Raw genomic sequence first — 16306 nt, forward strand, 5'->3', positions numbered from 1 at the left:
CATGACCTGAGGCGAAGGCAGACACTTAACCGACTCAGCCACCCAGGTGCCCCGTGAAAGAACAATCTTAAAAACAGACCCAAAGGGGGCACCTGGATTGCTCAGTTTGTTAAGCATCTGCCTTTGGCTCAGGTCATTATCCCAGGATCCTGGGATCGAGCCCCTGTGTCAGGCTCCCTGCTCGACAGGGAGCCTGCTTCTCCCTCTCCACACCCACCCCCCTGCTTGTGCTCTCTCTCAAATAAATAAATAAAATCTTTATAAAACAAATAAATAAATAACAATAAAAAAAACCAGACCCAAAGTATCCCTTCAGTCAATGAGGAAAAGAGGAGTTATTTAACAAGGGGTGTTGGAACACCCAATGAGGCTCTTATAAGAAAATAAAGCTTCATTCTTACCTGATACCTCATATCAATTAACAAGTAAGGTAAAACTTCCTTATCATAGAACATTCATGTCTCATCAGAGAATAATTTATAGTTCCATGGAGCTACTGAAGGCTTAACAAAATAATGTAGGCATACAAACCTGTTGGTAAATTTAACACCATTCTTCTGAATGTCCACTGTACTGAAGTTTTTATTGTTACGAAGGACTTTTTCTTCCTTACATGTTACGCGAAAGTAATAACCAAACTGTGCACTGGAATCCAGTTTAATCTGTTTGCCAGGATCCAAACCTTCATGATATGGAGATAAAGAAAAAGTATGTCATAGATGTCTACAGCCATCTTTCAATGTAAATGTTTAAAATAATTAACTCTTATTACAAGACAACACAGTGGAAATTATTAAGATGATCTAACTGGGAAATACTGAAACTCTACTTTACTCAACTACATGAATGAAGGCTATCTATAAAATCCTCCAACTCTCGTATTAATGGTAGCTTCTGACATGGAAGTGCTCTCTGGGTACAGCCAACCAAAGCTGTAGAGCACAACAGTGGGCTATAGGCACAGGGATGGATACGCTACAGCCCCTGCCCTTGAGGAGCTCTGCACCAGGGTTCTTACTTCACTGAAGCATATCTCTGGATCTAATACAGAGTAGGATTAAGGGGAACAAACACACCTTCCAAACAAAAACTTAGGACTCTCACAATAAAACTCTATAAAACTAGGACACATAGTTTCTGTTAAGTGTAGGAAACTTCACAAAATAAGCAATGATCGATCAGCTAGATTTTATTTACCTAAGGTTTTTGAGTTTTTATAAGTGTGTCCCCATCATCTCATTCATCAATGTGATCTTTAGAGTATAAATCAGAAGAGAGAGATCATCTACAAATTTGATAGCTAAAGCATGGTTATCAAATATTAGTAGCAGCAAACAACTAAAGACAGACTTCACTGGACCGGGGAGGAAAGAGATCATAGAAAGAACGTAGAAAGAGCTATGAAATGAGAAGGGTAAAGAAAGGCAAAGATTCTTTACCTAGGGTCTAGTCCATATATGGATTCTCCACTGTAACTATTTGCAAAGTGTTTTGTATATGTAGATATGGACATATTTCTGGGAAGAGGATTCATAACTTTCATCAGATTCTCTAAAAGTTTAATAAGAATTACTGCTTGAGGGGTATTCTAATACGCTAAGATATATTTATTCATTCAATACACATGAAAGATGCTCAAACAAAAAGGTTCATAAATTCAGAACAAATTAGTGTGAATAATATGAGACTAATTGGGGAATTAATCTAGTATGGGGCACCTGGGTGGCTCAGTTGGTTAAGCATCAGACTCATGATTTCGGCTCAGGTCATGATCTCAGAGTCCTGAGATCGAGCCCCACACTGGGCTCTACACTGGCTGAGGAGGAGCCTGCTTAAGATTTTCTCTCTCCTTCTCCCTCTGCCCCTACCCCCACTCACGCATGCGTTCTCTCCCTCTCTCTCTCCTTCAAAAAAAAAAAAAAAAATCTAGTATGGAAGGCAGACATTTAAAAAAAGCTGATGTTAATGCAGTGCTCGGGAACCCCAAAGCCAAATCAATGAACTATTCCTAGTAGAATGAAGCTTACAGAGGAGGTGATGTTTAATACAGATCCTATTTCAAGGAAATGATGCAAGGCCTCTTGGTTGATTTGTGGGATCATCCTGGGGTTGGAGAGTAGTAAGAGACAAATCTGGAAGAGAGTGAGGCTCCAAACACAAAGTATCCTGTACCTCAACTTGGAAGTGTTTATAATTTCATTCTGTGGAAGAAAGGCCTGGCACTTTAAACAAGGAAGTGGCATGATCCACTGTGTCTTCTAGGCAAGTAATTCTGGCACCAGTGGGGATACCATATACACAAAAGAATTATTCAAACAGCCAATGAGGCCTTCTTACCTAAATCTCTCGCTGCACTTACTAATGTTGACTGCATCTTCTTTTCCAAGTCATCCATAATTTCTCTTAATTCACTCAGATTGGGATCAAATGAAGGTTTCACAAGGAATTCATGGTTTTCCACCTATAGACAGAACAAAGAATAAATTTTATAAATGATGGGTAAAGATGGAAATAACAATGTATTTTCTTTTCCTTCATTTAAACTTCACTTGTATTTTGAGTTAAACTTATGTTTTAAGTTACTCTGCCATTTAAGGAGTTTAGATGTAAAATTCTGTTTATAAGGAGCTTATTAGAGCTCTAGACATCCAAAAATTACTTAGATGAAAAAGATGCAGAGCTTATGTCACTAGTAGTATTCAGTATTTTTATTTACACTTCCCCCTAAACAATGTTCAATATGTTCTTCCTAACCATTACTAAAGAATGTTCAATGTTCATAGCCTATAAAAGAATGTGTAGTTTTTACCCAAACCAAGGATCCATCTTAGGAATCTCAAAATTTTTTTTTAAAAAAGCTACAGAATTTCATTTCTTCAAACTGAAAGTTGATCAAAATCTTTCAAGGGGGCGCCTGGGTGGTTCAGTCGATGGGAGTATCTGAATCCTGATTTTGGCTCAGGTCATGATCTCAGGGTCCTGGGATCAAGCCTGGCGTCACGCTTCATGCTCAGAGTGAAGTCGGCTTGGGATTCTCTCTCTCCCCGCTCCGGCTGCCCCTCCCCCTGCTCGTGCTCTCTGGCTTGTTCTAAAATAAATAAAATCTTAAAAAAAAAAAATCTCTCTTAAATACTTTGTTTCCCTAAATTCTTATCAAGAAACCATAATGAAAGACAGATCTCACTTACAATGGCAAATGTATACACAAAATATTTAGAAACCAAGTCTTAACTATTTAGGACTTTTTTAAAAAAAGATTGACTGACTGATTTGACAGAGAGCGCACAAGCAGGCAGAACAGCAGGCAGAGGGAGAGGGAGAAGCAGGCTCCCCGCTGAGCAAGGAGCCTGATGCAGGGCTCGATCCCAGGACCCCGGGATCATGACCCGAGCCGAAGGCAGACGCTTAACTGACTGAGCCACCCAGGCATCCCAACTATTTAAGACTTTTATAAAAAATAACTGCTTACTGCAATATTTACAACAACTGGTAAGCAAAAAGGTAAACTATGAAAAGAGAAAACCAAATCAATTAACATCTACTCATTCCTAAGAGACTGTCCAATAGGAATCCCTTTTTGAAACAAAACAATTAAAACTTAGACAAAATTAGGAAAGAATACCTTTTAAAAAAGAATGCAGCTTATCCTTACAGACACTAAGAACTATTAAAAAGAATTAGGGGAGGGAAGCCTGACTGGCTCACAGAGCATGCGACTCTTAATATCAGGGATTAATAAATTAAAGCCCCACATTGGGTGTGGAGCCTATTAAAACAAACAAAAACTACTAAAAATAATTATGTATAAAAGCACAATATAGGAGAGTCAGTTTTCTAAGACAAGGAGATCTTCTAAAACTTAATAAATGGGATTAATATAATCTCTTTCCAGTTACTCTCCACTTATTCGAGCACACCTTCTTCACATACCAAATGTGAACACCACAAGAATAAGGAATTAAAATTACAAAAAGCTAGCCAAAAAAAGAATAAAACATTGATCAAATAACTTTCTCAATTTAAACTGACAAGAGATTTCACTATACTAAAATTTAAATTTTTGAATAAACCAAATTTAAAAAAAAACAAAAAGATTTGTAAAAATAGCTACACAAAATGTAAAAATGGAAAGATTAACTTTTTTTTTTATAAAGGAACTTGGTTTGCATGTATTTGAAAAATACCAAGGTCATTAAATAGGCAAATATAAAAACATACAACTCACAGATGAGAAAATAAGTAGCAAAGTAACCCATAAGAAAATGCTAAAGCTCAATAAAATATATGAATATTTAAGTAACCTTAAGATATTCTACAGCTATTTTTTTTTTTAAAGGAAAAGAAATCCTACTACCAAATACTGATGAGGCTACAGTGAAATTAGCATACTCATTCATTTCTGGTGAGAATCTAAGTTGTTATAACCTTTAAAAAAAGGCAGTATGAGACAAGATTCAGAAATATTTGTTATACTCTTTGACATAGCAATTCTACTCCCAGGAATTCAACCTAAGGAATAATGCAACAGATGCAAAACAACACAGGGATGAGTAAGATCTCTGCAGATTTATCTGTTTCAGCAAAACCCAGAAATGATAAACATCACACATTTGCACAATGGTACATCAATAATATCATACAGTTGATTCAAAGAGACAGTGAAGATGATCGAGAAAAAAAGAACCAAGACTTAGGATAATTCCAAGGGAAAATAATACTGCAATGGTGGGCTGACATTGCTGAAGGATTTGCCTCTTCCAGTGAACTTAAGAGAGGCAGAGCCATGTGGGGCTCAGTGGGGCTCAGTGGGGAGTCTGCTTCTCCCTCTCCCTGCACCCCCACTTGTGATCTCTCTCTCAAATAAATAAAATCTTAAAAAAAAAAAAAATTTACCTGTACTACTACTATAGTAGAAAGACTTCCTATAATCAGAGAAGTTACATGAAAGATAGATTTAAGTAATTAGAAAGGAGAAATTAAATAGGGAAGATACTAGAGAGCTTAAAACAAACAAAAGCACTCCACTATCCTAGAAATACTAAATATTATAAGCATTTATTAAAATAAATGTATAGTTGAGTTAAAAAAAAAAAACTAGACGTCAGAGCCCCTGCAAAGTGGAGGGTTGCCAGCATAAAACCAGGCCACAAGGACCATTTTTAATAGCCATCTTTATCGGCACCTGGATGGTTCAGTCAGTTAAGCATCTGACTCTTGGTTTTGGCTTGGGTCACTATCTCTGGGTCCTGGGATGGGGCCCTGCATTGGGCCTGTTTGGGCCCCGTGCTGTGGGGCTCCACGTTCAGCGGGAAGTCTGCTTCTCTCCCTCTCCCTCTGCCCTCCCCCTGCCCCGCACTTCTGCTCTTTCTCTCAAATAAATAAATAAATAAATCTTAAAAAACAAAAAACAAAAAACCTCTCTCAGCCTGAGCCCGTAGGAAAGGGAAGGAAAAGAGAGAATTTCCTCCCTGACAAAAAGCCAGCCTTCACTGGGGTTGGGATTTCAAATGTCTATTTTTGTTGGCAGTGGAAAAAGGCTGCTCATTGTTGCCATTTTTATTATCCTTTCCTTCTACAGTAGTAGATCTGACCACTTTTCACAGGATACATAACTATCAAGAACAAAGAATCCAGCTCCGGCTTCCCATGCAGCTAGGTGTGGAGATAGGACTAAATTCTGGCCAACACAACATGAGCAGAAATGACGTGTACCATTTCCATAATGTGTCCCCCACTTCTCCTTTTGTCCTCTCCCACTCGCTGAAATAAAGGTAAGGTAGTAAGCCAACCTGGACCTTGAAGGCAATACCCTAAGGGTTCTGCTCTGGAGCAATAAAGGAGGAGGCGGGTCCCAGAGACAGCAGGGCTGTCCCACCAGCCCTGTGCTACTACGCTCATGCTGCTTTGACAGAAAATTAAGTCCATATTCTTGTTTAAGCCACCATTATTTATTTATTTGGGGCTTCCTTTTTAGGAGCTAAATCTTTGCTCCAACAAATCAAAAAAACACCAGGCTGAGAAATTAACTTAAAAGTGTTCTTGGCTTATGGGGCACTGAGGTGGCTCAGTGGGTTGAGCGTCCAACTCTTGATTTCAGCTCAGGTCACGATCTCAAACCCCACGTGGGGCTCCATGCTCATCTGTCTCCCCTCTGCCCCTTCCTCCCGCCCACACACCCTCTTGCTATCTCTAAATAAACAAACAAAATCTTTAAAAAAAAAAAAAGTGTTCCTGGCTTACATTGTGGATATATGGCAAGAGTAAATTTTATCTGGGGCAGGGGGAGGATGTATGATTTGCACGGACAGAACCCAGAAAGATGCAAATTCATAATCTAAATATACATAACAGAGAAGGAAAGGAGCCACCAACAAGAAGAGTCAAAAAAAAAAAAAAAAAGACTCAGCAGAAACAAGGGGTAGATTTAAACCAAGAAATTTTAAATATGGAATATTAAGTATATTAAAATGTTTGAAATAATAGAGAATGGAACACATGAGCAAAGAACAAGATGCTACTTTAAAAAAGAAAAAAAAAGACTAGGCAGAGTTAGAAATGAACCAAATAACTTTTATAAATAAAAAATACAGTCATTGAAAAAAAACCCCTATGGACTGGTTAAACATATCAGAGCTGAAGAGACAGTGAATTGGAACATCTGAAGTAATCACAAAGAGAGCAGCACAGACACATGGCAGAAAAAGAATGTGAAAGTCTAACATATGTCCAATCACAGTTTTAGGAGAAGAGAATGAAGGAACACATTTAAAGAGATAATGACTGATAATTTTCCAGAATTGATAAAAGACATGAATTCTCTGATTAAGAGAACACAGCAAATCCAAATAGAAAAAAGAAATCCACTTTTGGACTCAGAGCAGTAAAAGGAATCAATATCTGGAACCAAGACTTCTCAACAGTAATTCAAGCCAAAGGACAGCACAACACAATATTACAGATACTTGGGAAAAATAACTATCAATCTGGAATTGTACACCCACAAAAATTTCCTTCAAGAACAAGGGTGATATAGACCTTTTCAAACAAACAAAACCTAACTAAATAGACTGCCAATAAAAGAACTCCTTAAGAATATTCAGGAAGAAGGAATGAATGGCAAAGAAATTGGTAAGCATATGGGCAAATCTAAACTTAACACTGACTGTATAGAATGGAAAACTAAAGGGGTAAAGAAACAGAACTAAAATACCTGCCAATAATGAAGAAATGTACTCTGATCTCAGATATCCTAATGCCCTAGTATTTTGGGGGTAAGTGAGAAAATACTGACAGACTTGATTTTGATAAGTTATGTATATACATTTTGTAAAAATTTGTGAATAACTTCCAAATCAGTGCGGGTGTGATAGGAAAGGCAAAATGGAATTTTAAAAACCCAATCAATATATAAGAAAGAAAGACAGAATGAGTAAGGGGAACCAGGAAGACTAGGAATCACAAAGTAGTATGGTAGAAATAAATGCAAATTACCACTTAAAAAAGAAATTTAAAATAAATAAAATCCAGCTATAAACTTCGTTGACTCACAAAGGATGGAAAAATATACATCATGTAAAAAACTAAAAAGAAGGGCTCTGGCATAGCCCGCTTACTATCAGACAAAAAAAAAAAATCTAAGGCAAAAAGCATTACTAAGGATACTGTCCCTAAAGAATGATGAAGGTTCAGTTCACCACAAAGAAAAGTACAGCTGAGGGCACCTGGGTGGCTCAGTTGGTTAAGCGACTGCCTTCGGCTCAGGTCATGATCCTGGAGTCCCGGGATTGAGTCCCACATTGGGCTCCCTGCTCAGCAGAGAGTCTGCTTCTCCCTCTCCCGCTCCCCCCTCTTGTGCTCTCTCTCTCTCAAATAAATAAATAAAATCTTAAAAAAAAAAAAAAAAAAGTACAGCTGTGTATTGAAAACAAATCAATAATGGACTGAACTATATAAAGAAATCCACACTTCTCTCAATAACTCAGATCAAAAATTAGCAAGCGTACAGACAACGTGAACAAAACTAAAGCTTTATCTAATCTAATGGACATAGAGAAAACTGCAACCAAAATTAGGGAGCACACATGATCCTCAACTACACTGAGAACTTTTATGAAACTGACACATACCAAGCTTAGAAATGAAACAGGAATAAAATTCTGAAAACTGAGTAAGAGACTGTACCTTTAAAAACTTATAGGATACATTCAGCTAAAGCAACACATATAAAGAAAAGTGCAATCTTAAATGCTTACTGAAAAAGAAAAGGCTGGAAAAATAGTGAGCACTCAACTAAAGAGGTAAAAAAAAAATAGGTGGAAAAATATACGTTAAGAACTGAAATTAATGAAATAAAAAGCAAAGACACAAAACAGGATTGAAAAAGTCACAAACTGATTCTCTAAAAAAACCCAGACAAACTATGGAAAGGAAGAAATGTTGGGGGAGGTACAAATTATATTAAAAATAAGCAGGGAATATATCTGCAAATACAGCAGTGTTTTTAAAAAATAATAAGCATCACTATGAACAACTTGAGGCAAGTGGAAAACTCAAAGAGAAGTATGTATTTCTTAGAACAAGGGTCTAGTATCCAGAAAATATATAGAACTCTTATAACAACAACAAAAAGACACTCCAATTTTAAAATGAGCAAAGGATCTGAGTAGAAATTTCTCCAAAGATATACAAATAAACGGCCACCGAACATATGAAAACATGGCCAACATCATTAACCACCAGGGTAATGCAAATCAAAACCATAATGAAATACCACTTCACATCCACTAGATTGGCTATTAAGATAAATACCCAAAAAACAAAGAATAGGGGCACCTGGATGGCTCATCAGTTGGTTAAGCAGTCGACTCTTTTTTTTTTTTTTTTAAAGATTTTATTTATTTATTTGACAGAGACACAGTGAGAGGAGGAATACAAGCAGAGGGAGTGGGAGAGGGAGAAGCAGGCTTCCCACGGAGCAGGGAGCCCGATGTGGGACTCGATCCCAGGACCCTGGGATCATGTAAGCAGTCGACTCTTGATTTTGGCTCAGGTCATGATCTCTGGGTCCTAGGACTGAGCCCTTCGTCGGGTTCTGCGCTCAGCAGGGAGTCTGCCTGAGTATTTCTCTCCCTCTCCCTCTGACTGCCACTCCCCACAAGCGCCCGCTCTCTCACTCTCTCGCTCTAAAATAAATAAATCTTAAAAAAGAGGTAATTATTAGCAACAATGTGAAGAAATGGAATCCTCCTATATTGCTGGTGGGAATATTAAATGGTGCAGACACTTTGAAAAACAATTTAGTGATTCCTCAAAAAGTTAAACATAACATTACCATATGACCCAGCAATTCTATTCCTTAAGTAAGGAATGTGATTGTGGCCAGGTACTCAAATACTTGTATATCACTGCTCACAAAAGCCTTAATCATAATAGCCAGAGAGTCAGAAACAACCTGAAGGTCCACCAACAAACAAAACCAGCTGAGGGGAGTGGGAGGTACAGGCTTTCAGTTATGAAATGAGTAAGTCTCAGGGATGAAAGGTACAGCTTAGGGAACATAGTAAATGGCACTGTAGTAGCGTTGTATGGTGAGCACAGCATTACACGTTGAGTTGTCCATGTTGTACACCTGAAACTAATGTTAACATAGTGTGTCAACTATACTTCAATCAAAAAATAAAAATAAAAAATAGAAAACAAGGACAACTATAAGCAAAAATATCAACATGTATTTAGAGATAACTCTAGGTGAGAGAATATGAATACTTCCTTTTTTGATTTTTTTTTCATTTCCAAGAACAAAAATATTGAAGCATTTATATACTATAGTATCTTTACAGCTTACATATACATACTCACACAATGATATAGTTGTATTAGGATCATGCAACTGTGGCTTTTTAAAAACTATTTCAATTTTTTCTGTCCCAGTATTGTCAGTAAAGATTTATCTAACATTACTACTTTTCCAATAATAGAGGAAATGTCAATAAGTGTATGTGAAAACTAATATTAAAAGATAAAATGCTCACAGTATAGAAAGATTTTAAAATTTAATATATCTCACTAAATCACACAATCTAACTGACATATTTTTTGGTGCAAACTCATTGCCTTTTTGAACCTTGTCCTGGGGGCAATATAAATCTACGTTTCTATTTATTTCAGAAATAGAAAATCTTTCCATAAAATTTATGGAAAGCAGACACACAAACACCTGAAGCATTAGATACAAAGCTAAGCCTAGGAAAAAAGACAAATTAACCCAACCATGCATGTAAATGACTGCTCCCTTCACCACTTAAGCTCCTTAAGTGCACAGCTGGAAAACATGAGTAAAGCTTTCAGAAATCATACATGAAATGATTGCTATCCTCTGAGGTTTGTTCAAAGTAGTTCTGAGTCATGTAATTTAAATGCATAAATTCATTACAAATATCTACAATGACAGTGAAGGGTTGAATTCACTTTATAACCCAAGATAAGTTTAAAGGTTTATAACGGAATAAAGAAGATATTATATTAAGCTGATTCCCTAGAGAATCTAGAGCAGGTTTTAACTAGGAATCATATTTATTTAAAAGACAGCATCACACTATAAAACATGAAAGCCTTTAGTTACAGGACTGTATCTTAGTAGACATGACTGGTTGTCTATACCACAGTCATTCCCCTTCTTCCCCCTTCCCAGTAGTGCTCTCTCATTTTCTGTATCTCCAACAGAGGGATAACCCACCCCTAGTTATCTTAGGCCCATCATCACATTCTATATCCCTGGCCACAATCACTGCTTAAATGGTCCCAACAAGGCAACTTGCAGGACTCTTCCTTGGAACGTTGCATGAATTGCTACTGGTAGGCAGCCAACCTAGGACCAAAGAGGAACCTGCATTTAGCTGAAATTCAAATCACAAAGATAGAAGAGTTCAAGAAATTAGGTCCTTTGGATGGTATCATTGAGCTGCTGAATCAAGCAACTCTACATTAAAGCCTACCCTATTTCTAGACTTCTAATTTCATAAACCAGGGTGTACTGAGGTTTAAATTATGTGCAAAATAAAGAGTCCTGACTGATACTGAGTTTAACCTCAAACAGTCTACTCAGAGGGGGAAAAAAAAAGGAAATCCACAACTCTTATCTTATTGACACAGTACTTAATGTTGATGAGGGGTCCAGAATATGCCATAGTGGCATAAAAATTATTCCAAGATGAAAGCATCCGAGAATAGACTTTGTTTCTGAACCCTCTTATCTCCCTAAAAGCAGAGCTTCCCAAAAGAACTGTTGTTGTAAATCCCCTCCCAGAAGTTTCACAACCAAGGAAGTCAAAATTATATCTTCCATCTATTCTCCAAAGGGCTCATAAATCACTCCTAAAAGTCATTTGTCTTCCCCTAAGTGCCCCTTTTCCCTCTCTATTCCCCAACCAACAGTATATAAGCCCCAAATTCTAACAGCCTTCTTGACTCACACTTTTCTGTGAACTCAAAAATCTGTTCTCTTGCTAATCTGTTTATCAGTTTAATTAGCAGACCTCCAAACAATGAACAGAAGAGAACAGGAAAAAAAGTTTTTTCTCCCCTACAAAGTTAACTACTTAATGTTCTACTTTCAGATTAAGAAATCAAGGTTTGTTATAATCTTAAGTGACAGCAATGAAATTAGGACAAATGACCTCTTCTTTTCCAGCCTATATCCATATAATTGCACTGCTTGCCTTCCTAAAATCCACTCTTCCCAGACACAAAATCTTACAACACTCTAATCCCATAGCATTATTCGAGAATTAACACTATTTCAAAGTCACAGTATAGTCTAGTTTAACAGATATGTGTCAAGTATTTCAGATCAAAGTAAAAAATCTTAACCCACAATAAGGAAAGAGTATAATGGAGCTGGAGGAAGCCAACCAGGTTGCCAACACTGTTCATCTGAAGAGGGAAGAATGGTCACTTTTGCCTCTATACTTCTTTGTATCATTTTGTTTCACTTGTTCTAATAGTATGTGTTACCTTCATAAGTAGAAAAGCTTCAAATAAAGAAAACACTTTAAAAATTTACATTCTGGTATTTTGGTCCATCATCATTTTGGCTTATTTGCTGCCAGTAGGTATGTATCCCAAGGGCTGGATCTATGTGGTCAAAATACTGCATGACAGGAGGGATGGAAGGCCAGAAGGTAGGGAGGGAGTAAATCAAAAGGCATAATATGAAACAAAAGTATCCAACACTTTATCATCCTGCTGCTTTTTGTAATTATCATAGTAATGGCTAATAATCTTGTATATAATGCAAACAAAATGCTTACTGCAGGAGATAGCTTTTACTGTCCAAGAGTGGAAGAGGGAGAAGAAAGGTCCTATTAGGCAGGGCCTCCACATCTATTGGGCAGGCTGTGAATGTGATGACCCAGATAAAAAGGCAGCTGCATGGGGTCTTCAACAGAAGATCTGTATACTGACAGAGGGGCTACAAATTTTAAGAAACTCTTGAACACTCCCAATTTATACACACCAACTTCTGGTCAGATAATGCTCAGTGACTGCCCAAGAGCACAGCGCTTGCAGCAGGCTGCATATTGGTGAAAAGAAATCACATGCTCATTCTCACTTTGAAATACGATTGCATTCCTAATTTATTAGGAGTAATTTATTTTATTAGCAAGTAGTTCTCAAAGTGTGGTCCGCAGACAAGCAGCATCATTTGGGTACATGTGAGAAATGCAAATTTTCTAGCCCCACCCCAGACTGAAAGATTCTCATTCTGGGGAGGGAGCCCAGCAATCTGTTTCAGCAAGCCCACCAGGTGGTTCTGATACATGCTTACATTTGAGACCCACAATATTAAAAGCATGGCAACTTTTAGAAGAATAAAGTTCGCCACAAAGGGCAAAATCAACTGCAGCATTTCAGCAAAGCTAAGCTGCAGAGACAATGAAACACTCTGATTCTTGCCTTCCCACCTCCCTATTTTAGTCAGAGCTTTTATTAACCACCAAGAACTACACCTTTACATGCTTTCATTTAAAGATGTTTACAGGGGCGCCTGGGTGGCTCAGTCAGTTAAGCATCTGACTCTTGGTTTCAGCTCAGGTCATGATCTCAGGGTCCTCAGTGAGGAGTGTGCTTGTCCCCCTCCCCCAATAAATAAATAAAAACTTTAAAAAATAAATAAAGACCATTTACAAATAACCAGCTCTGCCCCATCACAGGAAAGGCCACATCCCCAGCTCCTGGTAGCAGAGGCGATTTCAGCATGTCTGTGAGCAGTATTTCTGCCCGCCACTGATCTGAAAGTTGTACACCTAAAATCATTCCACTAAGAGCAACATTACAAAGGTCACAATAGCTAAAATGCAAGTTTTCCCAAATGAGGGGCAAACAATGCAAGTTTTTTGGCTGCTTGGGCCTATCACTGACAAAACAGTACCAGGAAAGTAAAGCATCTATCCTATATATGCATATGCATGGATTTCTAAACCCAAAGAGCACAGAGTAAATGGGGTTTGACTGTTTTAAACCTCAGTTAACGATCCAGTAAAAACAAAATAAATCGACATCCCATAGGGCAAACATTAACCCAAATCCAGTTATTAAGAATGCAAAGAATCTAACAATTAGCAAACCAAACTATTACTTTAATATGAATGATGCGAGAGCACATATTCCCTGCATGATCATTTTTGACAGAAAATTTAGTGTAGAAAATTTTAAAGGTATTATTTTTAAAGTCATAAAATTGAAAAACCCTACATTCAATGGCCCCATATTAAATTTGTTCTACAAACTTTTGACAGTAAATTTTACCATTTGATAAATTTGCTTTCAATTTCATTTTCATACAAGGATATTTTCAACTATTTCAGAAACTATTCCCACTTTATATTTATATATAAATTACTGCTTAATATTGTTATAAACCTGAGGACACAGATCACTTACACCCTAAATGCTCTTCTCAACTAACAAGAATTTGGAACTAAACAGTATTTAGAGTATGGTTAACTTTTTAGTTATATCAACAACTATTTAGGAGATACACACATATTCTATCCTCTTCCCCCAAACACTTTCCTACATCGAAAATAAAGGAGAAGTTGCCTTCTCTTGTGTTCCATATTTACCTTTATCTTCTCTTTTTCAGTGACTACAATTTTCCTTCTCTCTTGAAATTAAAACAAAATTCAGACTGCATATGTGAAATCTTTTACTTGTGAGATTTCCTTTAATCAGGCCAGTTATGCCCAACATTCATTTCCCGTTAATCTTTCTTCATCCACTAAAACAATTATTATTTTTAAGAAAACAACAAACTTGCCCCTTCATTTAATCTTATGTCCACGATCTCAAAGGTGCCTCATAAAAATACCAAAATTAAATACGAAAAAAAGAAAATCTGAAAAGTTTTGACATGCATTTCAAAAATACTTCGCTGCTTAAATTCAAGAGTAGATTACATACCTGATCCATATCTAAAGTTGTTTCTATCATTTCCTGAAATTTGGAGAAATCAGAACGAAGATCAATAAAAGGAGTGACAAAAACTGCCAACAATAAACTCTGGTGTTTTCCTAAAAGAAAGCAAAAAATAATAAAATAAAATGGTCCTATTTTGAAAAATGCAAGACCACACATCATAAAAATTCAACTGAGATAATAAACAGCATGTGATCCAAAAAGCACAAGTAGTGCAGCAGGTCTCCAAAGCTACTATTTACTCCCATATTTTAATTCAAATGTGTTTAGTATTTATTTTATAGGAAGGGAGATCATCTGGCACTCAGAGCTTCCTAATAAAACACTGCCTCCCTACCTGTCTGTAATCTCCTTCATAAAGAACACTAGAGATGCAGAAACATGAAATTAATTACAACTAAATGAACTGTATTTCTTCACAGATTTAATAACCCGAAGTCCAAGTCATTAAAATAAAATGCCTCTAACTTACCTTATATCCCCAATTTCCATTAATACAGTGTTCCAATTAACAGAGATTAAATCAAGCCAAGTATTTACACTGGCACTTTACTTGATGCTATTTAAGAGCACATGCTAGGGAATTGTATGAGGAGTAAGTGAAGCAGCAGAGTCTATAGTGTGAAAGGCATGAGTACAGACCTGGGTGCCAACCCCAACTCTGCTGCCTACTGGCTCTGTGATCTGGAACATGTTACTCTGAGCCCCTTTCCCGGGTCAACAGGAGTAATGACAACAATTCCAGAAGAGGAATAAATGAGGTAACTTTACATAACACTTAACATAATATGCTTGACACTTAACAGGAGCTCAGCTACAGTTACCATGTATTGTTATTGCTTACACTACAAGGATTTTTTTTTTTTTCTGATCTCCAATAAATTCTTTTACAAGTATTCTGCAAATGATCTCTAGCCTACTGCATTTTGTTCCAAAGCAATAGTTCCTAACCTTTTCTAGAAGTAGCAGTAGCTCTTAATTGAGAAAACGATGAAAAGCTACTACGAAGTCAGCAAAATTATTTTAAGAATTCACGTTTTATTAATCACAACAGCATCTACACATATTTAGAAAATAGTACATATGTGTGAAACATCATTTAGACAGTCTCTAAACAACACTTTGACCACATAATGTCTGTTGTGCTTCAACGCCTGGTTCTTTATTCTGAATTAGCTAGTTCATATGCTATTGGTAAACAGGGGAATAATGGAAGCAAGGCGCGGAGGTGGCACTGGTTCACAAATGATTTTTTCCTAGCCCATTAGTGTTCTGAAGTGATCAAGGGCAAGCTTTCACACAATTAAAGAGTAAACTTAGCAATATGTGAGGACCTCGGAGTAGTTGGCCTACTGGCCAGTGTACTTACCACTATGCTAAGACACAAAGAAAAGCAGAGTATAGATGAAAAGTACAAAAACATTCGCTGGTGTTTAAAAGAATTTTTTTTTTTTTTTTAAAGATTTTATTTATTTTTGACAGAGAGAGAGAGTGTACAAGCAGGGGAAGAAGCAGGCAGAGGGAAAGGGAGAAGCAGGCTCTCTGCCAAGCAGGGAGCCCGATGCAGGGCTCGATCCCAGGACTCTGGGATCACGACCCGAGCCGAAGGCAGACGCTTAACCATCTGAGCCACCCAGGCACCCCAGAATTTTTTTTTTTTAAACTAAATTCTCTACCCTGGTTTGGATGTTTAACTTTTGTGAAAATGACCTTTATTAGAAGCAAACAGCCTTACAGGGCATCTCAAAGGAGGAACAAGAACCCTAGACTTTAAGGCTTCATGCAAAGAGTCACCTGATGCTCGTACTGGGTACAAATGCAATGGACATGT

The 16306-nt window shown here is 37.2% G+C and overlaps 1 protein-coding gene across 3 annotated transcripts in view; it reads right to left on the minus strand.

The window, feature by feature from the left end:
* Positions 1-16306, minus strand: part of MSH2 (mutS homolog 2) — a 222312-nt gene that overhangs the window by 157761 nt on the left and 48245 nt on the right. For all 3 annotated transcript variants that reach the window (XM_032411027.1, XM_032411025.1, XM_032411028.1), the window contains exons 8-10: positions 14461-14570; positions 2338-2461; positions 532-682 (exon numbers count right to left, since the gene is read on the minus strand). In XM_032411027.1, the coding sequence (XP_032266918.1) occupies positions 532-682; positions 2338-2461; positions 14461-14570 (385 nt within the window). The remainder of the gene's footprint in view (positions 1-531; positions 683-2337; positions 2462-14460; positions 14571-16306) is intronic.

Source organism: Phoca vitulina, unplaced genomic scaffold (genome assembly GCF_004348235.1).
Source record: "Phoca vitulina isolate PV1807 unplaced genomic scaffold, GSC_HSeal_1.0 scaffold12, whole genome shotgun sequence".
Classification (NCBI taxonomy): domain Eukaryota; kingdom Metazoa; phylum Chordata; class Mammalia; order Carnivora; family Phocidae; genus Phoca; species Phoca vitulina.